General features: G+C 43.7%; 1 protein-coding gene and 1 pseudogene across 1 annotated transcript; one reads left to right on the plus strand and one right to left on the minus strand.

Moving 5' to 3' along the window:
* Positions 1-343: 343 nt before the first annotated feature.
* On the plus strand, positions 344-7,757 carry LOC117852502 (damage-control phosphatase At2g17340). The gene is made up of 12 exons (XM_034734610.2): positions 344-685; positions 781-846; positions 1,803-1,869; positions 1,948-2,016; positions 2,130-2,270; positions 2,535-2,663; positions 3,614-3,700; positions 6,783-6,857; positions 6,929-7,006; positions 7,100-7,177; positions 7,261-7,323; positions 7,428-7,757. Exons 1-12 carry the CDS (start codon positions 516-518, stop codon positions 7,500-7,502), a joined length of 1,098 nt encoding a protein of 365 aa, XP_034590501.1. The 5' UTR covers positions 344-515; the 3' UTR covers positions 7,503-7,757.
* An 8,404-nt stretch (positions 7,758-16,161) lies between these two features.
* LOC140222590 (uncharacterized) lies at positions 16,162-23,082 on the minus strand (annotated as a pseudogene).
* Between the last annotated feature and the right edge of the window lie 2,025 nt (positions 23,083-25,107).

Genomic DNA, 25,107 nt, shown 5'->3' on the forward strand with positions numbered 1-25,107 from the left:
CTTGTGTTTCTATCTCCCTGCTTGAGCCAATTTGCTCTAGCACGTTGCAACCAATGGATTTCCTCTTGTTCTAACATCAATTCCAGTCGTACCATGACTTCTTTCTGTGCCACAACCCAATTAGCAGGGCTACCTTCATCCCAACAACAGCGCTTCAGTTTTTATTAATCTGGGCCACGCCCCGCTGAGACAAATTTGTTTGGGCTAAAAATCACACAAACATCCGCCTCCTCCTAGCCCACCACAACAGGTGGAAGAGGTCCAGCAGCCCACTTCAAACATGGGCATCAGCTGGAGCATCCCTTCCGCGGGGATCAGCATCTGTGGCGGGCGGCGCTTCGGTTTTTCTTCTTCCTCTTCCTCCCCGCTTCTTCAGTCCCAACTAAAGTCCCAACCCAACTCCCAACCCGATCAGAGCAATCAAAACATCTCGCCTCCAGCGGCCGGCGGAGAACCCGAGGAAACCCTAACGAGGAGGGCGATCAGCCGGTCGGTCGGCGGCGGCTGAGGGCATCATGGAGAGCTCGTCGCCGTCGGTGTCGTTCCCTCTGCTGCAGGCGCCGGTGGAGAGCACCTACCGCGCCTGCACCATCCCCTACCGTTTCCCCTCCGACAACCCGCGCAAGGCCACCCCCGTGGAGATCCAGTGGATCGACCTCTTCCTCAATTCCGTCCCGTCCTTCAAGTAAGGCCCCGGCTCTCGATTCGATCCGATCTCCGTTCCTTTTCGGTTCCTGGCTGCGGTTCTGGCTCACCACCGTGCTCCGATGGCACTTGCAGGCAGCGCGCGGAGAACGACCCCACCGTGCCTGATGCACCGGCCAAGGCGGAGAAGTTCGCCCAGAGGTGTGTGTGCCGCTTTTAAATTTCCTTGTCTGTGCTGGGGTTCAGTTCAGTGATCAGTATCGGATTGTTGCTCGTGCTGCTTTATTAGAACTTTTTCAGGGCACTTGTTTGTTAGTTTCCAAAACATGTTAGTGCAGGAAGGTACTGCTAGTTTGATAGCCTGAGAAGTGAGATGGTAGTGGATGGTGTTTGCCTGTGTGTTTCGTGTGCAAGTTCTGCCATCTCAAGTAGAATTGGCTAGTGTGCAGTTAGTTGCTGCATTGCTAAATCATTGCTAATTTGGGAAACAACCTGCTTCTGCCTTATGCCAAATGTCTCTCTATCACTTGCCAAATATTTGACGCCACATGGAGTTGGCATGTGCCTGTTTGTGACCAGACAATTTTTCCATGCCAATGCCTTGATTTACCAGTGATTTCCATGCAGTGTTTACTTGGATGCAAGTACAGGTGTCTTCATTCAGGTGTAAGGTTCCACAATTTGTGAGCAGAGGGAAAACGTTACATGGGCATGCACACGGGTGTTGGAATCTGACTCGGATTTGGGTGTTCAATTCTGTATCTCTTTTGACACATGATGTTCATGGTAGCGTACTATGCTCTGTACAAAGGGATATGAACAAGCATCGTCAAGTGTCTGCATAGCCAGCCTTCTTGCTGCTACCAGATTCTCTTCTTTGAGAAATAAAAAACTTACCGAAACTATATAGTTGTTTGCAAGAAACAGACCAGGCTTTGCGTGCAGAGAGGAGGGTTCACTGCCAGTATTAATTAGCTCGTGGAAAAATAAGTGTCATGGTTTAGCAAGTAGAAACTTACCAACTGAAGCTAATTTCTGCTGGGAATTGGTTGTAACTGAAATTAGAATTGCAAGCTGATTTGGTATTCCAATCGGTTCAGACTAAATGCTCATATACCAACATGATGGTGCTTCTGAAATATTATTTTGTGGTGCAGGTACACGGCGATGCTTGAAGAGATGAAGAAGAATCCGGAGAGCCATGGGGGACCACCGGACTGCATAGTATGACATCGATAGAGTCATTTGAGAAATAATAGAAACTGGGATTACTTGCACTTAACTTTTGAAATGTATCTCAAGCTTCTTTGTAGGCTTCGTGAGCTAGTACTTAGAGAGCTGGGGTTTAGGGATATCTTCAAGAAGGTTAAGGTAACCTCTGTCAAATTCCTGTCTGTAGCTTTGACTTTTTTTTGTGAATTTGTTCTGATAACTTTTAGGTGATTGCAATTTCCTGTTCTCCTTTAATGATTTATCATAAATAGGATGAGGAGAATGCCAAGGCTATGTCACTGTTTGAGGGAGTTGTTCAGCGGAATGATGAAATTGAAGATGATGGGAAAAGAGTTGAGAACTTGGTCCGGGGGATCTTAGCTGGAAACATTTTTGATCTAGGATCTGCACAGGTGTGTATCATCAACTGCATGAGTTTCTTGTTCGCCTTCACTTGTTATGGAACTTTCGTTGTTGGTTTTCTGTCATTGTTGTTATGTGGAAGCTCAAACAACATTATGTCATGTAGAATCTACAAATCATCTTGATTTTTTTCCCTTTGAGTTCTCTTAAAATAATAGCATTTCTATTGTTGAACAAATGCTCTTCTGTATTCTGTGAAGCCATTACATGTGGGGACATCTAATAACTCTTTTTCGGTTTCTTGTATTTTAAAGCTTGCAGAGGTTTTTGCTAAAGACGGCATGTCGTTCTTGGCAAGTTGCCAGAATCTTGTATCTCGACCTTGGGTTATTGACGACCTCGATGCTTTTAAGAGTAAATGGACCAAGAAATCATGGGAAAAGGTATTATTTTATTGCACTGTAATTTTATTGCTACATGTCAACATGGATGCAACATACAGCTAGATGTCCGTATGCAAGAGTCTGTTTTATTCATGTCATCATGTGTAATTGGTATCCTCGCTGTTGATTATGTCATCATATGTAATTGCACTGTAATATGTTATAGGCTCAGCATCACTATTCACCGTTGGTACACAGACGTACATTATGTAACCATGTAAATGTGATTCTGTACTGTTTGGCTCCTTCATAACATCCTAGCAGCTTATGCTTCCTCTTTACAAAAATAGTTATTTTGCACCCTCCTTTCGCAATGTTTGTCTAGAGTACACCACTAATTAAGGAAATATGATTTACAAGGAAAACAAATTAACGGGAAATGACTATCCATACCCCTATTAAGTAAGATGGTACAACTAATTCTCTTCTTTGAAAGCATTTATTACGGTAGAAAGTGAAAACACTGCAATATCTGCATTATTGTTATTCTCAATGGTCAAACATTGTGAAACATAATCTCCTGAGGCCATGGACAAACATAGTGCAACATAGGGAGTACTGTTTAACAGTTGACACTAAGTAATTAAGGTCCATTTCAAGTGAGGGAAAAACTCCCTTCATTTGCGAATTGAATTGTTTCCTGTGAAATTTAACATTAAAAAAAGCCTCTAGTAACTAATTTTTCCAATGGGTTTGATTTTTCTGTCACATCGCTTAGATGTGTGATTTTTTATTTATATATTCATCATTGATAGTACTTAGTAGAAACTCTGGATCATCTGCATCAACTCTAGGTGAAGCCCATTTGGTGCACATCATTTTGTTAAATTATTTTTTATATATATATACAATAAAAGTCAATATTTAACCTCTGTACATCATAATAACGATACAATATTTTACAACATAAGTATATAGGTATCTGAGTCCTTTTCTATTAAATGTTGTAGGCAGTTATTTTTGTTGATAACTCTGGTGCTGATGTTATCTTGGGTATATTACCATTTGCGAGGGAGTTGCTCCGACGTGGCACAAAGGTTTGTATTAACACCTTTTGTTCTGCTTTTGTTACCCTGATGTGGAAGACTGATCCCTGGAAGGCCTGGACACGATTTGGCCTCTTACTGTATTGTTTCAATGAGGTTTTTTCCACTCCAGAACACATTACCAACTTTAGAACCTTTAATGATGTTGAAATCAGTAAAACAAGTCATACTGAACTCTAGCTATGAGCATATAGTGAAAGCACATCACGTTTTTTTTGGTGAAATCACTTTGTGAATCATCTGGTACTGTAGGGGCTACTTTTAAGCTGTCCAATAACTTGCATGGAATATGCACTTGGCAAGTTTTACATATTGTCATATTTTGAGAAGTATTAGGACCTGCTTGGATACTTTAGCTTTAGGAGCTCTGTTCTCAAAGCGTAGGAGTGTTGTGATTGCACGGCTTAAAACACTGGGGTTGTTTGGATATTGACTTTTAGAAAAAAATGATTTTCAAAAACCATTTTCACTCTAACAACCACTTAAACATTTGCACCCTCCAACGAATTCATGTATTAATAAAACTTGTTTTTCAAAAGCAAAAAAACTGCCTCTTAGTAAAAATGAGCACATGCAAATTTTTAACTAAATAGTTTCTGGTATCCAGGTTCTTACAAACAACAGTTTTAGCTTTTTTCTGCTTCTTGTGCGTTAGGAAAACTAATTGTATATCAAAGATGATGCAAGTAGAATCAATAATCATGCATATCCTCATTAGCTTTTTCTAACACGTGGGGTCAATGGGGCTTATGGTGATACTTATTAAGTGATAAATAGCTAGGGCAGCCCTTCATTTCCAGAAAACCTCACTTTGAATATAAACAGGCCCATTGTAGGTTTCTGACAACCATAGTATTTGGCAACCTTGGTTCCTACAAACTGGATCTCACAAACAACTACTCCCTCCGTCCCGCAAAGAGTGTCCTTTTAGACTCTAAATTTATCCCACAAAGAGTGTTCTTTTATCTCCTAGTAAATCTCATCTAATTAAATCAACACTCACACCAATAAAAAAAGCGTATGGAGAAGCGCGTAGAGCCAATCAAATGATCAACTGATGCTATTTCTCATGTTCCAATGCACGTGCATTTATTTAGAATCCAAAAAACTAAACAGCACAATTTTCAATCATAATTAGTATTAGTTATTAGGGGTAACACAGACATTTCTCACCACTAATATTATGTCTGAAATTTTCTAAAAGGACACTCTTTGCGGGATGGAGGGACTATGTAACAAATATGAATGCATGAACAACGTGTTGACTCTACCTTAGAAGTGGAAAACTCAATTTCATCTATTTCCATAAACCATCTTATTACTGTCCTAAACTAAAGAAAGTGAAACAGCAAATAGAGCGAAATGTAACTTTACCTCACTCCTGCACAGAAGGTTCGGGAAAACGAAACACCAGATTACATCATGGTGGCATGATGCTAACTTCTGCTTGCTAACATGGTCAATGCTATCTTGTCCCTGTGTGGCACACCTCTTGGTTGGCAGTTCCCTTGAACTGGTCAGGAAGGGGTGTGTTATGGCCTCACTATCAAATGTCATGAGTCATAATGACTCTGATTCTCTTCTTGTGTCCTTTGCATCCTCTAGATGCTGAACCTCTCCCCATTTTTATTTGTGAGGAGTGGATATTGGCTGAGCTTCCAATTGTGCACCTCATCTTTGACATTTGCACTACACCAAGACTTCTCAACAAGCCACCTCTAGTTATTACAGCAGGGACCACACCTCCTTCAGCATCCCCTCTTTGAATGCTATCAAGTATTAGCTACTTCCAAGTGACTTTACATTGACAAGGTTGAAACTAAATTTTCCTAGTTCTTAGCAACATGATTCTTTATGATCTACAGTCCATTATTCTGTTGTCGACTGTTCTTGCTTCTAGTTGTGTGCCTCACCATTGAGGTTTTAAAGAAGTTCTAAACAAGCCTCAAAGCTATTAATGCAAGGAGGACACTCTGTTAGTAGTCTCTTTGAATGTGACACTGAACTATATCCTAGTTCATCTCTACAGTCAGTCAAAACACTTGCTATTAAGGATGTGATTCTTTATAATCTTTAGTCTATTGTGCCGTAACCTCTTCAACGATCTTAACGATAGTGGGTTTGTCAAGCGTCTTCACCAGATAGACTTGGTCCCCTTCATCTCCATATGTATGCTTACACAGAGGAGTTTGACCGGAACCTGGGTGCTTCTGGAGAAGACATGCAACAAGTCAGCCTTCATGAAGATCACTAGGTGGCAATGACCCAGATGCACTGGTGCCTAAAAGAAGAGTGAACAATCTCACTGTTCTTGAGGCCCATATTGATCACAATTTTGTCTCTGACATACAATACAAGGAGCACTCACTGGTTGTGTCATTGCTGACATCATGGTGCCTAAAAGAAGAGTGAATAAGCATACTGTTCTTGAGGTCCTTACTGATCACAATTAGGTCTCTTGACATACAAGGAGGATTCACTGTAACAACCAGGGGTAGAAGATACACGTTTCTGGGTTACTCGGCAATATTCTGCAAAGTCAGTTTATGAGGGACTATTCCATGGAGCAGTTCTATTTAGGTCTTTGGAGTGAATATGGAAATCATGCGCACCAGGCAAATGTTGTTTCTTCATGTGGCTGGTTGCACATAATAGGGCTGGACTGCTGATCAACTTTCTTGATGGGGTCTAGTGACTACCCACACCCGTCTCAGTGGCCCCACTGCGAGCAGGAGGAAGATATTATCCATCATGTACTTGCTACCTGTGTCTTTGCACGCCAGTGTTTGCTGCAGTGGGCTGGCCTGCAGACCCTCTCCCCACAGCCTGGAGAGACATCCTCCAATAAGGTGTTGGGGGTATCTAATATACAGTACCAGTCATCGCGACCTCAGTCCTTGGGGAAGGCTGAAACATTGTGGTTGAACTTATCAATCTGGTTTGGATTTCACAGATTTTCTGCCTCAGCCCTCACAAATTTCCTTGTCTTGCGCTTTTGTATATATTAATTGAGCTTTATGAAATTTTTTCCTGTTAGTATCATCAATAAAATTGAGAACCTTGGTTGCTACAGGTGATACTTGCTGCTAATGACATGCCTTCGATCAATGATGTCACCTATCCAGAGTTGATGGAGATTATAAACAAGGTAAGAAGGAGAAGGTTTGTAAATAATCTCGGATGGAAGCATCTGACTCCTGTTTTTGCAATTGTTTTAAGCTCAAGGATGCAGATGGAAAGCTTGCAGGTGTGGATGCATCTGACCTCCTTGTTGCTAACTCTGGTAATGATCTGCCGGTAAGAATCTGTTGAACCTTGCTACGCCTTCCACTGTGGCAGCCTCACTATGGCATTATCTTTGATACTAAATTGATTAGTGTTGATTTTCAGGTTATAGATTTGTCTAGTGTGTCACCAGAACTTGCCTTTATGGCAAATGATGCTGACCTGGTTGTCCTAGAAGGCATGGTAAGTATTCACGCCCCTATGCATTTTAATTTCTTTTTGTTTGGAGGACATTCTCGCTGAATTTCTGGTGGTTTGTGTTGTAGGGAAGAGCACTTGAAACTAACCTATATGCACAAATGAAATGTGACTCGATCAAGATTGGAATGGTGTGTTCTCCTTGTGCTATCATGTTATTTATATGATAATGTCAACTAGTTGCAGATTATTATGATACGAGTTTGCAAACAACATTGCTTTGCATACGTTTCAGGTTAAGCACCCTGAAGTCGCCCAATTTTTAGGAGGAAGACTTTATGATTGCGTCTTCAAGTTTAACGAGGCCTGAACACAGAGGTACCTCAGATAACTCCTGTCGGAGTCGTGGTGCAGTAATTTTTTTCAACATCTGAAACACTTGTTCGCATTAGGAGTGATAGCGAGTGAAATAAGTTGTCTATGTGGCTTCGTGGAAGTGTCAGCAAGGGTGGTTAGGAAATTGTTGCTTGAATGAATTTGATGTGCCTCCTTCGATTTGAGATACATCTGAACTTCAGTTCGTATTTGTTCCCGTTGATAGTCTACAATGATTGGTTACGATGCATCAGTGGTAATTGGTAAACATTAAATTGTTCCATGCTCCATATTACTTACGAGGGAAGGGACGGAGAAACGCGCTTAGACTACGGAGTATGGAACAACGCCGTTAAGGCAAGATAAAAAAAAGTCTCCGTATTGGCCATTGAAGTTTGGGTTGGCACACATTAGGGCCTTGTTCCTTCAGCCAGGAGATGGCAGGGATTGCGGCCCAATCCACAGGGGTCATCCTGCGCCCACCCGTGGTTTCTACCTGGCCCAATCCCAGCAGGATTCACTGACCCCTCTCGGGAAGCGAGCAGGCGGCTGCAGTCTCCTCAGGTGTCCACCTGCTTTTCTCCGGTGAGTTTCTCGTCACCTCTTCCTTCCCCTCTCCTCTCCGGCACTAGGGTTAGCTTGTCACTGGACCTTCTTGGATCAATCTATACATAGGAATTCTGATTCCCTGCCAGGATCCGGTCCGTGGAGTCCGGATGGAGTTCTTGATTCGTTTTGGAGTAAGGATTTCATCCCTCGAGTCCTGCAAGGGGCACAGCTGATTCTTCTGATTGATACATTTTGGAGTCAGGATTTAATCCCTCGGGTCCTGGTAGGGACACAGTTGATTCCTCCGTTTATATAGGCTGTTGATGTAGTTGTTGATATGGAGAGGATTTGCGTGTGTGAGAGAGATGTTCTGACATGGGACAAGATCATCTCCTGGATTCTGATCAGGTGTTTCATATTCATTCAGATGTTAACTAACTGAAGAAATGCTAAATCCGCTCCATTTTTTTTTGCTTGCTTGCTCATGCACCATTCAGGCATTGTAACAGGTGTGGCGGAGCTGCAGGGTTGAATTCACCTCTTCATAAAACTGAAGGCTACTCCAATTCCTGTCAGTCCTTGATTCTTCAATTGGGCAATCTTTCCTAAGAGCTCGGGTACTTGAAGACTGTTCCTGTGCGTCGGCTCGTCTATCCACCGCGTCGGCTCGTCTATCCACCTATAGTTCCACTCTGGGCGGTGACGAGTCACCTTCGGCAGCTTTGGATCATGGTCACCAATGTAGAACCACTTTTCCTTCCACCTAAAGTGCGATTCCAACAACTCGTACTCCAAGTACAAGCTACTACTATTCTTCCGCATCTAAATTCCAGCGCCCCCTACTACTACAGTACACTCTAGTTTTGGCTGAGGCTTCACCCGGAATATCTTACGGAACAATTGAAAGTGGGGCTGAATTCCTAAGAAAGCCTTGCACAGGTGCACAAAGATAGCAATGTGGAGAATACAATTTGGATTGAGGTGGACCAGCTGTGAAGCGTCCCCACATAAGTAGAGACTAAATGTGATCCAATTTATCAGTCCCAGAAGGCTGATAACACATTTATTCAACAGATAGTTCAGAAACCGTACAACTCCCGAAGGAGCGGGCGGGCAAGCCACACCCAAAGCAAGACTAAAGCGATAACAATACAAATTCAAGTTGCAGTCCAGTCGGACTCTGGGCTGCAATCGGAACTAAGCGTCAGCGGAAGCATCCTACAAAAGGGCCAACACCGCAGGCAGCGTTGGGTGCAGATGCAACCTCCTACTCGAAGTCCTCGGCGACGAAGTTCGGATCCTCCTCTGAAGCAACAACACAAGGGTGAGTACAAAAGTACTCAGCAAGTCCAACCCGATCCACGGAGGGGGATACAACAAGAATATGCATATGAATCATCAAGGATATAGCTATGGTTTATTTGCAATAAAGCTGAATTTTAGACATGCAGGGTTTCATTTGAAAGAAGTTTCATGAAAATATTTTAATTAACGATATATCAAGTGGGGTTGATCCTACACAAAGGATCCAAGTTTTATCGCTACCGGACTCCCCGTCCGCCGTAGCGCACGGCACAACTGCCGGACACTTCCAAAATTCCACACACCCACACACACCGTAAATACCATTCATCCCCAAAAGCTAGTTGTGTGACCAAGCCGTAACTCGTCCAATGCGTGGACACGGCTACCCGGATAGGTTTTAACTCTGCAAAGGTTGTACACTTTTCCCACAAGTAGGGTACCGTATCGCGATCACCTTAGTGACGGTACGGATCCTAACAAAGCCATTACCCACCTTAGCCAACACTGACTAGTCAACACGGAAGCACCCAAGGGGTTAGCAACCCATCCACGGGGCCGAAACCGGGACCTAAGTCACCAAGAGCTTAGTCCTTTTCCAAGGGCTCCCGTTGCTCACCAGCACACCTGAAGCCTAGCAGTTTAGCTAGTGGGGTTTATGCTAAGCTGTTGCCCATACAACGGTCGAGTGGTTGTACGATGATGGAATCAGGCAGGATGACACATCAACTCGGTCCTTAGCCATGACAAGATGGATATCTCCCACTCTGCTCAACCACTAAGGTACGAGCCCAACAACCCAGCATTCCACACAAGAAACGCCCATCCATCTCATCCACCACCTCTCTTTACACCGAAAACCCACTCCTCAGTTGAACATACTCACACACTTATTTTCCGAATAAACAGATGTAGTCATGATTGAATTTGGATAATGAGTTCCTAAGCATTCTAGCAGTATTTATCATCTAAACAGAGCAACTCATATTTAGAGATAAATATGGGATAACAAGGAATAATCATAATAATCAAGGGGTGGCTATCCAACCATGTCTTGCGATAAAACAATATGCATTTTATAAAACAGGCCAATAGGTTGTGTCTGAAAAACTGGGTATTAAATATGCATCAAAGGGTGAGATTGGACTTGCCGTTCTCAAAGTCTTCCGGGAGCTCCTGCTCGCGGTACTAGTCCTCGGGCTCGGGCTCGCAGTCAAACTCCTCCTCGCACTCCTCCTCGGGCACTCCGCGATCTACAGCACACACAAACGAGCACACAATAAATAAAAAGGAAAAAGATTTTACCCGTTGAGCACCGAACAGGAAGTAGGAACGGAAAATAGGTAGGAAGAGTATTTTCATGAAATTTTGATATGCCTCGGCGGAAATATATGAGAGGGGGTCGTGGTCGAATTTGGGATTGATTGGAGGAAATTTGGCGCATGAAATGACGGGTTAAAGGAGTATTAGGGGCTTTAAAATGAGGTTTAGGACTGAACCGCGAGAGTAGGGGCCTATCTGTAATTTTTTTTGGAATGGTGGGAGGACTTGTTCGCGAATAAGGGAAACTGGTGGGTTGGATCGTGAGGAGAGGGATTTACCCCTTTCTTCTTCCTGGAGACAACAGGAAGTGGAGGAAGGAATGGCCGGCGGCGTTCTGGTGGTGGTGGTGGAGGAAGGCAAGGTGCTCGTGGTGAAGGTGTGGAGGTGCAGGGCTCGGCTCCCCCCTTTTATAGGTGGCGCACGGGCGGGCGAAGGCCGAGGCAATGATGGCGGCCGGACCTTTGGCCGGTGGCGTGCCGGGGTGGTGAAGCTCGTGGACGGCGTGGCGGCGTGGTCGACGAGGGCACAGGAACGGCGACCGGCGACCGGCGACACGACGCGACGCACCCGGCCAAGCACTAGACGCCAAGGCGCAAGCGGGCGCGGCACGGGCGGCGCGGCGGGCGCAGGCCGGCGCGGCGCGGCCCAGCGCGCGTGCGCGCCCCGGTGCGCGTGCCGGCAGGGGGTGGTGCGCCAGGCGCCAGGCGCAAGTGGGAAAGTGGGCAGGGAAAAGAAAGGAGAGAGAGAAGGAAGAGGAAGGAAGAGAAGGAAGAAAGAGAAGGAAAAAGGAGAAGGGAAAGAAAGAGGAGGGAAAAGAAAGAAGGAAAGAGAAGGGAGAGAAGGGAGGGGAAAAGATGGCGGAAATTGCGGGATTCGACTGCACGTGTGATGGACTTGACGGGCACGCGACGAAAATCACGGGGATGGAAAAAGAGGGTTGGCGAGTCGGGCCAGAACGACGGGTCCGACGGAAGGGAAAAGATTTGACGGAGCTCAGCGGTTGAAAAAATTTTGGAATGCATTTTTTAACGAGTGATTTAATTGGGTGTATTTTTACGGGCGTTACAAGCTAAAGCTTGTAATAATTCAAAAGACCTAGTAGAAAATCAGAGGATGGGATGGCGAAACCCCGCTCGACGAAGTGGGCTAACGTTACCGTCTCCTTGGGGTACTCTTCAAGCGGCCACGGATTACCGCAAGCACATCTCCAGCCTATGGTCGCTCAGTTTTGCAGCAGCTTCGCCTTCTCTAACGCTTGGATTTCCTCTTCCTTCACGGTTGATTTCTTCCCGGCACAGGCAGGAGTCAACGGCACAGTTTGGTTTGTCTTCCCATACTTGGGCGAAGTAGCTGCAGCTCCTTCCCCTTTCCAGATCTCCTCTTGGAACCTTCAACACCCCTGGAGGGTTCCAACACCCCTGGAAGCAGAAGCTTTTCTCCCCATCTTGGATGTCATGAGCTGCTTCACGCGCATACGCTCGGGGGCTCACAGGAGGGAGATGGCGGTGGCGGCAACGGCGCTGGGTAGTAGGGTTTTCTCAAATAGCAGATGGCAATGGCGGAGTAAACGAGGAGTAACTTCCGTCGTCTATTTATAACAGAAGCAGAGTAAAAGGAGATAATGGCCCCGATGTTTTTGCCTCTAGATGTTAATTTCGCATATGGCTGTCAGTTTCCGAAGTTACCGCAAAAGATAAGGTAACGGCCACGATGACTGGTGGTCGACCCTTATACCTCCTGAAACTAGTCGGGTAACGGCTCGAGGGCTGTGTGCCACATGCCCGTTGGCTAAAAAGTTTTTTCTCCGGAGTTTAAGATGAAGATAATGTGAATGTAGATTGACCCTCAGCCTGATTCTTTGATTCAACCTAAGGCTCGGGGGCTACTCCATATGGTTTCCACGTGTTTGTTTGCTGCGAGGTTTGGTTTGAGGTCCCCGGTTCAACTCTCCCTTTCTACGACCTTGTTCTTAGGTTGTCTTCGATTCTTTTGAGTTTTTCTACTCTCTCAATGTTGGTTGGTTCGACTAAGACAAGCTGCCTTTCTTGTCTAGCCTCGTCTTCAGTGGTTTTCTTCTTCTTCTGGAGTGGCATCGTGGGTTACTTAGTGGCTCAGAACACGGTGGGTGCCAATGTTGGGTCGCTAGCCTCAGTAAGGTTAAACACAATGGGGTATGAAAAGCACTTATACTCTCATTCCATAAAAAGGTGAACGTAACATTTACAACGGGGTAGGGTTCCCCTTTTATAGTGTCTCGGAGGGCACATTACATTCCACATTTACTCGTACCCAACCACTACATTCCTAGAATATGCTTTACTGAAAGTCTTTTGGAGATCACGCTTATCACGCCTCCCGACAGCTCCGGGAATCACGCTCTCACATAGTTCCGTGAATTCCGCCTTGACTGCTTCAACACTTCCATGCTTCTCGACCTCGCGTCTGAAGTCACGACCTCGCCTCCAAAGCCAGCCTAGCTTCAGGGCTCGGATTGCCTTAGCTTCGCATCTGGGAAGCGCACAACCTCGCGCTTTGCTCCCTGGTCCAAAACTGTGATCCTGCACAAGATAGCGGACAACTCGGTACTTGTGGTTAGCTTTGAATGCTTGAGGTCAGACTTAGTTAAAAAGATCAGCGAATGTCTCCTAGCTTCGGCTCAAAGTTTAGGATTGCGAGGCTAAGGTTGCTTCTCAGCGTCATGTTTTCCATCCGAGGTTGAGGGGTCTTACCCGAGGTTAAATATCCCAATGGGTTGTGCTGTTGACACTGAGCGGAACGACCTCGAGGGTGACCATCTTTTTAGGTGATCCCTAATAATTTTCATCACACTTCCATATATAAATTTAAGGACAGATATTCAAGACAGCATCAGATGAGGCTTGAGCACATTCTAACCGCATGGCAATACTCGAGTTACTTGAAGGCTCAACTTAGACAGAGTACTCAGAAGAGCACCAAAAACTAGTCGGATGAAGCCTGAAAAGGTACTCGGACTGCTGCATTTGACTAAAACGTACTCAGGGACTTGTCATACATACATTCATGGCCCACTAGAAGGTTTGGATAAACCCACATATAGGGTTGAGCACCGAGATGTGTCAGGCATGGAGACTACGGTGTAGGACGGCGTAGTCTACGTGGACGACAGGAGCTAGTCGAGGACTCAAAAACTACTCATAGCAGTTAGAGTAGGACTCTCTGGTCGAATTCGACTAGTATTCCTATAAAAATAACTGACCTGTAACCCTGCTCCTCCGATATATAAGGATGGGCAGGGACCCCCTCCAGACAAGTTCAATTGAATACAAGCAAATAATACACAGGACGTAGGGTATTACGCGATCTAGCGGTCCGAACCTGTTTAAATTGCGTGCCTATGTACACCATCGAGTTCCTGATTTCGGCGACATCCACCAACCAAAACTCTACCTTGGGTACTCCCCTCGATAGGTTGCCGAGTTTAAACACCGACAGTGTCGGCCATGATGGTCGGCGCCTTGGCCCTAGTGCGGCGGGCGTGAGTCGAGGTGGCGGTGGTTGGCTCTTGATGATGATGACCGGTAGTCGTGAGCATGCCCAGCACCATCAACAGCTCGGTGAGGCACATTTGTCCTTTTCTGCACAAGCTGCTATTGGCATGGCATGGTGAAGGTTAGGGTGAAAGCCTAGTTGGTGGCGCCTACGGGTGCCACTTCCTCCTTGGAGGTGATTTCTTTTGCACTTCCCCATATGGTTATGTTTCAAATCTCCGGGTGTAAACCCAGCCCTGTACTCGGGCTGACAATGATGGCGCCATTGGCATCATGTTCTTCCTGAAGACATTGTTGTGGAAATCCATCTAGTGTTTCAGCATTCCTTGATCGTGCTCGGCTGCTCGTGGGTGATCTTCCTACGTCACTTTAGAGATTACCTTGGGGGTGGGGGGCATATTGGCTGTGATTTATCAATCCAGCGTGACAACATAAGGGAGACCGTCAATTCCATGAGCAAAAGCAATGGAGGCTTTGGACATTATTTTGCCGAGATAAGCAACATTAGACATAGTTTATAACTATTTTCTCTTCCTATGTGTTCTTTCTCCATTTATTTATTTTTTTATGATCAGCTATTGAGCTGAATAATTTGTAAGAATTTGGCTGGTATGTTTATCGTAGAGGCAGGATATATTTCCATTTTTCTAACAAAATTTAAAACACCAAGTTCCACGAGTTTTGTGTCCCAACATGTTTTGCAAGGAATATACGTAATATGGTGCACAAATGCCATGATTAATGAAGGAGCAGTTGAGGCCATATAAATGAAGGTTCATTCATTCGGACATTTCACCACAATTACAAGCAAGAAATAAAGAAGCTCTTGGACAGGGTGTAATGGTTACCAAAATCATGTGTTTGATTGCACTATTTGGAAGAGCTCTTCAAGATGATTGAACTTGGATCACCTAATGTGGATTCTGACGGAAAAGTTATGCACTCCGGAAGATTGCAGCCATGGTTGTGCATGGCTAGCCGAGCCTAAACATTCACCCAACACCTCATCCATCATATTTGGACCCAAGGGGTTGCACTAATGGACCCCAAAACAATTGGGGGATGTGCCTAAAGAGAAGCTAATAAGGCCGGAAGGCTTTGTATGCTCCGTGAGCGGGCTTCCAAAGTGGCCACCTGAAGTTGGCCTTCTCATCCAAGGTTGGGCCTGCATCAGCATGCAAAGAAACACAAAAGAGATCAATGCCAACCATTGTATGGAGGTGGAGACCATTGTATGGAGGTGGAGACAAGTGGAACGACGTATGAGCTTGTCACATGGATCAAAGGTCCCACCTTCCGCATGGATAACATCCAAACCAACTGCAAACCGAATTAATCCACGACGTCAACCAAGCAATGGCTGTGGATCCAAGGGTTGGGGACGAAATCCCTAGGCTGGCTACCCTTTCTTTTTGATCGATCCACATCTACTGTTGTGTTGACACAAGATTTTGATCAGGAAATCCAGATGATCGGAAGTGAGAGGAGACGATCGGCTACTAGCGTGTGTCTACAGGAGCCACGTGATCAGCAAGGAAACGAGCCGATGGTTTTGCAAGCAATGATACCTGGAGCTGCATGGATGTACATGGAGATGGGTGCTGCATGCGTACGTACGTTGAAAAGTGACCATAGATTACTTGCAAGGTGATTAAAGAAAGATTGGTGGCTGGAGTTAGTCTACGTTACGAGCAAGGAGTCCAGATTATTATGCATGCAGATTGGTCTCTTCGCGCATGGATCAAAGGAAGCTTTATTAGCAAGGATTCTACGTAGGGAAAATAGAATCTATGTATCTTAGTATTTCCTTTAGTTTAGACATTTAACTAGCAGAAATGTCACTGCGTTGCTACGGGTCTTTACCCTCTCTAAAATAATTATCTTCTTATTCCCGATTCATGTTTCATAATGCTATACCTTACTCCAAAAATATTCTCCAGTCTTCAGGCTTCACTTATTGCAGTCTTCAAAGAAAGATGAAGGAATATCTTGTGGCGATACCATTGTCTACACACACCCAAATTGTAAACATGTTTAAGCAGACAAATTTTAACAGAATACAGAAAATAGCAACAAAATTGAGATAATGGATGTACCTTGGGGTCCTCGTACTTCTCTCTGATAGCTTTCTGGTCCGGGCACCGGATGCTCAACAGCAGTTCATGTATGATGAAAATGGATTTATGCAGATCAAAGGCTTTATATCCCGTGTTATTGAAGTGTCAAGTTCTGGAAAATCACGCACACTAAAGTTAGAAAAAAGAGGTGTACAAACTAATGTCAGAAAAGTATGCAGCTTAGATACAGCTGACAATAAAGGCCATGTTTTCTTACCCAAGGATGAGTCCTTGTGCGGATTGTGAACCTCGCTACAAATAGACAGGCAGCAGCAAGAACCGATGGTAGGTAGCAAGCTCAATTATGCGAGATAGCTACACATGGACTCTAGTTTTTCGCTGCTTGTGCGCTGAACTTTCAAGGGAAAAAATAGATTACCAAAAGAATATATAGGCAAGTACAAGCAGATAGTCCAAAAGTACACTTACATTGCCTCCACGACATGAAGCTATGAATCGCCTACAACAGATAGTTGTCAAGTATTAGACTCTGAAATTTGTTAGTACAGTAAGGCAATAATAGGATAATCACAAGATTTATGCAACACAATTCACATATGTCGACCCTTTAACATTACCAGGGGAAGTTATGTGAAATGTGAAGCTCGTTCTAAGTCAAAAAAAATGGAGAAGACATACCGTAGAAATGTGGTTACAATGGTACCGCCAATCTCAAAGATAAGAGATTTCAGTAAGTCAGCCTCCATCTTCACCACCTTTATTGCACATAAAACAGAAATGTGTGCCTATGATACATGGCCCAGGGGAACTAACTAAGAAATGGAAAATTCAGCAGAAGACAGGCTACTTGGTGCAGGTGTTATCCATAATGTCTGTGTATTTGTTCACCTTCATCTTAGAAGACCTAATTGTTGGCTTCCTCGGTGATCTCCCTAGGTGTATTGTCTTTTGTGTCATTTTGCTCGTCGATCTCTGGAGGAGGAAATGATCGTATGTCTTTTCCCATCGATTGCAACATATCTCTAATATTGATTAATACCATCTGTTCGACTGTTCTTGCATTTTTGCAGCTTCGTCGATAGTCTTCCGACATTGCCTCGATGTGATTGTTCCATAGTGCACGGATGTCGTGGGGCTCACAAAACACAAGAATCGTCGCAAATAGCCTTCGCAGCGAGGATGGCATCCGAAATAACTCTGCTTCCGTTAGGCAATCATCTAACGTGTTGTCTGCCTCAATGAGGCCCCTTCTCTCTGCAGCTTCACGAAATGATGGCAATATTTGGCCATCAACTGTTCGTAGGTCTTCGTAGCAGGTTGCGCCTTTCACATGGTTCAGGAGAACTCGAAGATAGTATCTTTCTCCTTCGGCTGGATGTACTGAGATGATTCTCCCAACCTGGTACAACGTTTTCCTTTTCCTCTGTTGCCAAAACTTCCCCTGGGTTTGCCAAGTATAATGTTCTGGAAAATCACGGTACAGGATGCCTCATGCTTTTTCGTGTATCCTGTTTGCTTCGAAGTATGCCGTTAGCATTGACTTCTCAACACCTTCGCGGTTTATAACTTCCGTGATTTCTTTTTTTCCATGGTATGAAACCATGTGCATGTTTGGAAGATGAAGCTGCAATTGCATGACTGGAGGATTTGTCTTGCTTAGTTCGAAGCCATATATCCTCCATAGTGCCTCTGGTGGTGTCACCCATCTCGCGTCTCTGTATTGTCTAATCTCATCGATGTCTTCTTTTTCGCTTGTCCCATTTACACATACAGACGCGCGGTCCTGTCCCTTTGTAGATGTATTTGTATAGGTATTTGACAGCTTTTATGCTTGAGCATACCTCGACATTTATGTGGCAATTGAACATTTGCAGGAGGTAAGGATTGTAAGGAACTACCCACCTGTTATCTAGTTTGTGCCCTCGGACTATTTCATTGTGGCCGTCATCGCGTCGCCTGTATAATGGGTAAGAATCCTTGCCTTGAATGGTTGTAGCGTTAAAAGGCCTTGGATAATAGTTCTTGCATGATTTTCGATTCTTCGTGCATGCACAGTTCTTATTCAATGTACCACAAGGTCCATGCATCATATGTTTGATAACCATCTTGTACAACTCTAGGTACTTTTGTTTGTTTGGGAGCTCCACCGAGATTAGTCTATCATATTGCTCTGGACAAGTAAGCTTATATTTTCCGGTCATTATAAGCAAGAAATGAGCGTGCGGTAGACCTCTCTTTTGGAACTCTACAACATAGGTATAGGCCTTCACCTTGCCTAGGATGTGCTCCTCTAACAACTGCTTTTTCATTTCTTCTAGTTTTGCTCTGAAAACACGAACAACAAGATCCGGGCGATCTTGTGGTGTTTGACCAAACTCAAGTTCATTCGTGATCTCTTCCCAGTTGGGATTGCATGTCATCATGAGGAATATGTCCGGTTTCCCATATTTTCTAACTAAAGCCATGGCGTCTAGGTACCGACGCATCTTGTCTCGAGGACCCCCAATAAATGATGATGAAAGCACTGTCCGTTTGCCAACCGCATCTCCCCTATCTTGTCCCGCATGAATGCTATCTAGAAGGCCTTGGTATAGATCCGCCCTTATCTCTTTCTGATGATTCCATATGAAGTCCAATCGTGAGCTCTCAATCTTGATGTATGTATCCACAGCGAATTGTTGGAAAAGCCGTCCGCCGTATAGTATTGGGTTAAATATGTTGGGTCGCTCATGAAATTTATAGCAGTAGTATTCTCACATGGTTACCCACATTCTACCACTTGAATCTGTATTGGACATATAGAATTGATTGTTAGTTGCATAGTCAATTATTTCATTATTATATGTAACTATGAAGACTAATATTTGAAATAGTTACCTGGATCATTGTTTTTGTTATTTTGATTAGCACGAGCTTTCATCACATCTTCTGTAGTAATTCCAACCTTTGGGATATCGGCATGCCATCCCAATTCACCTCTTGGAAAGAACAGAGGATAAGACAATGGATCGTAGCATCCAGCGTATGATCGGATTCCTTGTATTTCGTTGTTGTTCCCATGTAGTATTACATTTCTATCAAAAGTATTCCTCCGTTCATTTCCTTCAACCCAAACTGCAGCTACCTCAGATGTGATTGGTGCGTTGTATGTCCTCTGGTCCAATCTTTGGTTAAGGTTCAACATCACTCGGTACTCCTCAAGGTTTTCTTCCTGTCCCAAACTCCTAAATTGTTCAGAGTATGGATTGTTGCGTAGAGTATTTGTTATAATGAGTAATACATGTTTGTCTTGCTCGTACATTTCCTTGCGGCAATAGCGGTAACGATGCTCTAGGGTTGGATCATCATCATAGAAGTAGATTTCTAGATGCTTAGGATCGGAACCATCTTTTCCAAATGAGCGTATGTTGTGATAGATCTGACCATGTGCTCGGAAGGTGTAAATACCGCTGTTTCTCATGGTAGTTGTATCTCTATCGAGGCGACATTATAGAGAAGTAAATGAGAAGTGGCCATTGAAAAACCTTATATTCTTTCGAAAATGTATTGCATCAGAGTCATTGCTCGTCCATAGTCTCATGAGCTGATGTGGTGTCTCAAGATTTGCAAGTTTGATCTGTCCTTTTCGACAGCATAGCCCCTCAGGTTCGTGGTGAAATTTCTTTGCATCGCAATATTTGCAATTTTCAACAGGTTTCAGCATGTGTGTGTTGTCTGGTATGTTACTATAGATGGGTCATATGGGTCATTGATGTTTGAATGCTCGGGAACGGTTGACTCATTTTCTTTTATTTCTACCTCCATATCTTCCCATTCTGCTATGATTCGTAGGATGAAAGAAATTAGAGAATTACTCACATTGTGATGTGAAAATATTTTAATGTGTTTATCATACCTTGAGCAGAAATGATGTTATCCTCCTCATCGGTGTCTTCTTCATATACAACTCCATCGTCACTTGCATAGAAATATGTGAATTATATGCTGTTTTCTATTGCATGAGAATATAAATTTAGTATATATCCTTACCATATGGTTCATCATCAATGAATGATTGATTTGGTTCTTCTTCATCCTTGGTGGCTGGACACATTGGATAGGTGATATCTGTCCATGAAAGGTTGTTATCATTGTAAAAATTGATGCATGTATAATTTGATTGTGAGAGTCATATATGCAATTGGGAGTATTACCTTCCTTCATGTTTGTTGGCTGTTTTATAGATTCTAGATCATCTATGACTTTGGTGTTCGTAGAATAGTCTTCATCTGGTGTGGCAGGTGTTTTTTCCATTGTTTTAGCTGTCAACTTTTCGTCACGATAGGCTAGCAATGCTTCTCTTTCTCCTGGTGTTACGTGTTTCCTGTGTCTTATGCTTGTGGCAAATTGAGTAACATTTTGTGAATTATCTGTTGCGATATTTGCAGGGTTCTCCATTGCAATTGAATTCTTGCTTAAAGTGTCACGTCGTCGTGCACGGTTAGCGGAATCTTGTTCTAACTTTGCTTTCTTTTGGTTTGGTTGCATGTTTGCATATCTTTCCCTCTCATGCATGCATTTTTTCTGTATTTTTTGCTGCTTTTCTTGATCAGTCACCTGTGAGCATTTTTCTATTTTTTGTTGATGATAGGCTTCACGACGTTTTTTGAGTTTTTCCTGCTTTTCTTCATAACTCATCCGTGCATACCTATCTCTATCTCTTTTTCTTCTCTGCTCTTTGGGATCCAAGAGTTGCGACGGTGATTCAAATGGTTTGTCTGCAAAGAGTTATACATAATATTATGAAGTTATATGAGATGGTCAAACATTAATTCTGTGTTTAATGGTTTGATGAAGATTTGAATCATATTCCACATACCAGGAGTTGACATTGATCATACAGTGCTCGATGGAGACAACTATATGTGTGTGCTATGTTGAGAAGGTGACCCACTTATAATTCCAATGACAAGCGATGATTGCAGGTTTAAAATCTTTTCTTTTGAGTTGTCTGCAAGTAGCATAAAAGGGGTTTGCTTAAATTCAGAGAGGAGATCTATTATGCGATCTGTAACATAAATTTGATTCAAACAAACGAATTAGCCTAGGTGCATCGATTAAATCAGTAAGGAAAACCATGGCATGCTGTTCTATCATGGAAAGAAATTTTGGAAACAACAGGTTGCCTTCTATGAATGTAACCTTCAAGTTTTCAGGATAGGCAATATTTCAAAACCTCTAGAGTTTGCTTCTACAAATTATGACAGTAGGATTCTGTGATTTTCAAGGTTGACTGATTAAATCTATTCTTAGCAAAAAAAGAGACTTTCAATCTATATATTGCGAGTGTGCTTTTAGTCCTACCGCAAATCATTTAAGAAATGTGCATACAGTTCTACTTGATAATATTACAAAAAAAATTCGAAACAGGCTCCTCCCATTTCCGTTCAAAAGAACGGAAATTCCACATGTTTGATGATACAGAAAAGATAAGATAAAATGTGCACTGTGAAAAATCTAAAGATAAGATAAAGTAGAGAATACGTCAGTGTAGATCATTGAAAACTCTAAATCTTCAATGACCTCTGTGAAGTTAAAGTGCAACTGTCCAATGTGAAGCATCCGGATGCACTGGCAATATGGCCTGTGCAATAGAATGTTTAGGAATTGACAAAAGTGTTAAACTATTAAAGCATATTCAATAAAGAATGATGACCGAGAATGAGTTTCGTATTTTTCAATGAGTAGACATGCAACTCCCATTTGTTTTCAGAAATTTTCCCATATATCATTAAAAGCAAAGCTTCGAAAAAACACAACAACAACAATGTCTCGAGCAACATTAACTGAGCTATATACTTCCTTTAATAAATAGCATGAGCGTAAATTTGATAGTTATTGTTAAATGTAAAGCTACAAATGACCAACAAAGACTACTGTCTCGATGACTAAATAATCTTAAACACAGAAAAATTGATATACACGGTTTAACTAACACAACAGTAAGTATTGATATTCTTTTTTGTCTGAGAATCTTGCTTGCAACTATGAAGAGCTGAAGTGCTAAATTGAATTGTCCTAGGATTGCAGTGTTATACATGGGCTCATACACTCATGATTTTATGCGATAGAGTGCACAGGCCAAAACAAAATCAACTTCTAGCATATGAACCATATCATAGCAGCCATAACGCATACAGAGACAAGCAATTTCAGGATAAAGCAATGAAAATGTAAACAACTGTAGCGCTGCTTCTAGGTTCCATTCTAATGTGTGGGGAACTAACGGTATCTCACAATCAGCAAATTTCAGAGAGGCCAAATGTTTACGTACCTTTTGTGGAAGTAGAGTAAGAAGCTTGCGGCAAGTGTTGGCGTCGATGGAGGGGATCTCCGCGCGTGTTGCTGAGCAGTTTCTCAACGGCGAGGAGGACCTGGGCTCCTGGCAGTCTTGCACAAACACGTCGAAGATGCCCAACCCTGCAGCTATGTATACAGGCAAGAACGCAACCTCGATTCCGATCCGAGTCCGCCTCGATTCTGATCCGGTTCTGCAGCGAACTCTCCTGGCAGTCTGGCCCCGAGTCAGCCTCAACTCCGATCCGATTCGGAAGCCGCGCAGGCTTCCAGGAGATGGAGGCGGAGGACCTCCTGGAGGCGACGGTGGCGCCGTCGTGGCCGTGACCATTCTCGACGGGCGGGAGGAAGCTACCTGGTTGACACGGCCGTCGTCGCGTGGGTCCCTGAAGTGGCGTAGGAACCGGAGGATGATGGCGTTGATGTCGGAGGACGGCGGGATGTCGTTGGTGGACATGGGGTGTAGGGCGAAGGTGGGAACCGGCCGCCGGCCCCGGATCCGGACGGAGTGGCGGCGGGATGCGCAGATGCCGCCACGGCGTCCGATTCGCCGGATGATGCGTGCGGCGGCGATGCTAGGACCATGAGAAGAACTCAAGGGGAGCCGGAGGCAGCAGCTAGACAGGAGATATCTGGGGCCTAGAGAGGGCTCCATCGCGGCGACGCGAGCGGACCGGAAATCCCCGGCGGCAGCGCCGGCCTCGTCGGCTGCTCCGGTTAGACACAAACTCGTGCTCGTGCCACCGAGGAGCCCCTCGACGAAGCTGCGGGCAGCTAAAGCTGCACGCAAGTCCTGGCGAGAGGGCCCACGGCGGCGCGACAATCCTCGGCGTTCACACGCCATCGCCCGCCGCCGGCTCTCCCCTCCCTTACGTGAGAAGCCCGGAGGGGAAAATGACCTAGGGTCCGTCCGATCTGGCGCAGTTCGACGCGGAGAAATGGGTCGGCTGTTGGGCTTTTGGGCTGTTTTGGGCCGCTTTTGTTTATGGGCTTGAATGAATGGTTTTGGATGCCCAGTAAAATCTCAAGAAATACCTAGAATAATGTTGAATTATGATTAACTCATGTATACATTTCTGACCAAAGTCGATTTATAAAAATGCGGCCATACGGGTAGCTGAACAGAAAGCAATTTTGTGGGGCGTTGGCCAAATCGTTTGAACATAGTTAGGCTGGACAAGACTAACCAATTCTTGTTGCATATCATATCAGGTTTGCTTACTATGACTACACGATCTGTAATAGTAGGCTAGTAATGTCATTCATGATTCAAATATACCTGTTAATATGGCCTGTAGGAACCGATGTTGAAAAAGATGTTCGAGTTAATAAGAGAAAAATCCAGGCTGTTGGTCAGGAATGGCACCTATTGCAGGGCGCAGGGGTTTCATTCACAGAGCAGCGCATGAGTCTTCTATGGCAGAGGTTGGTTTGTTAAACTCAACATATGTGATAACAGTAAAGAAACTACAAAATTACGGACGTACGACCAGTACGGTATACATAGCAGTTCAAAAAATCCATCATCTCACTGAGCTGATGATACAAATTAGAAATGAGCGAATAATAACTATTCCTACAAACAAAAAAGGTCCAATGGTAATAATAGAACCGTTTCAACATGATCTCATATATTCTCTGTGCTTGCATAACTACTTCTAACTTTGAGTAGCATTGATACACCTAAGAAAGTCTCGAACACCGGCAGGCATATTGTCTTCACATTCATTCTCCTTGTAAGTTAATAGTTGTGCCATAAATTGCTTTCTTAGTTCGTAGCCATCCTGTACATGCATATATGTATGCAAATAATTAATAATTAGCGCCATATAAGTGTGTAAATAATAAATAGTAATATTTGAAGTTGACATGACACTGACCTTTAAAACTGGCAACTGTAGTTCTTCATCTTTCCATATGCACATGAAGAGAGAAACAAGATAACCGGATAGTTCCCTGATAAGATAAGAACATCAGTGATTATTCTAATACATATATTTTCATAATATGTTCAACACTGAATACTGAACTACTATTGCTTAAACAGATGTGCATGTTTTGGGTAGAGAATATAACCAATAGTACAATAAACAAAAGGGTTACTACATAGGTCCATCAAAACAAGAATTTGATTTCCTTTTTGTCTAAGAAGCTTGCTTCCAACTATGAAGAGCTGAAGTGCTAAATTGAATTGGCCTTGGGTAGCAGTGTTATACATGTGCTCATACACTCAGGATTTTATGCGACATAGTGCACAGGCCAAAACAAAATCCACTTCTAGCATATGAAGCATATATCATAGCAGCCATAACGCATACAGACACAAGCAATTTCAGAATAAAGCAATGAAAATCTAAACAACTGCAGCGCTGCATCTATGTTGAAAAACAGAGATTTGCAGTTATAGCATATACATATATATGAAATGAAGTGCCAATGTTACTGGTAATCGTGAATAAAGCAGGTAGTAGTTACATTGTGA

Source organism: Setaria viridis, chromosome 4, assembly GCF_005286985.2.
Source record: "Setaria viridis chromosome 4, Setaria_viridis_v4.0, whole genome shotgun sequence".
In the NCBI taxonomy this organism is placed as follows: domain Eukaryota; kingdom Viridiplantae; phylum Streptophyta; class Magnoliopsida; order Poales; family Poaceae; genus Setaria; species Setaria viridis.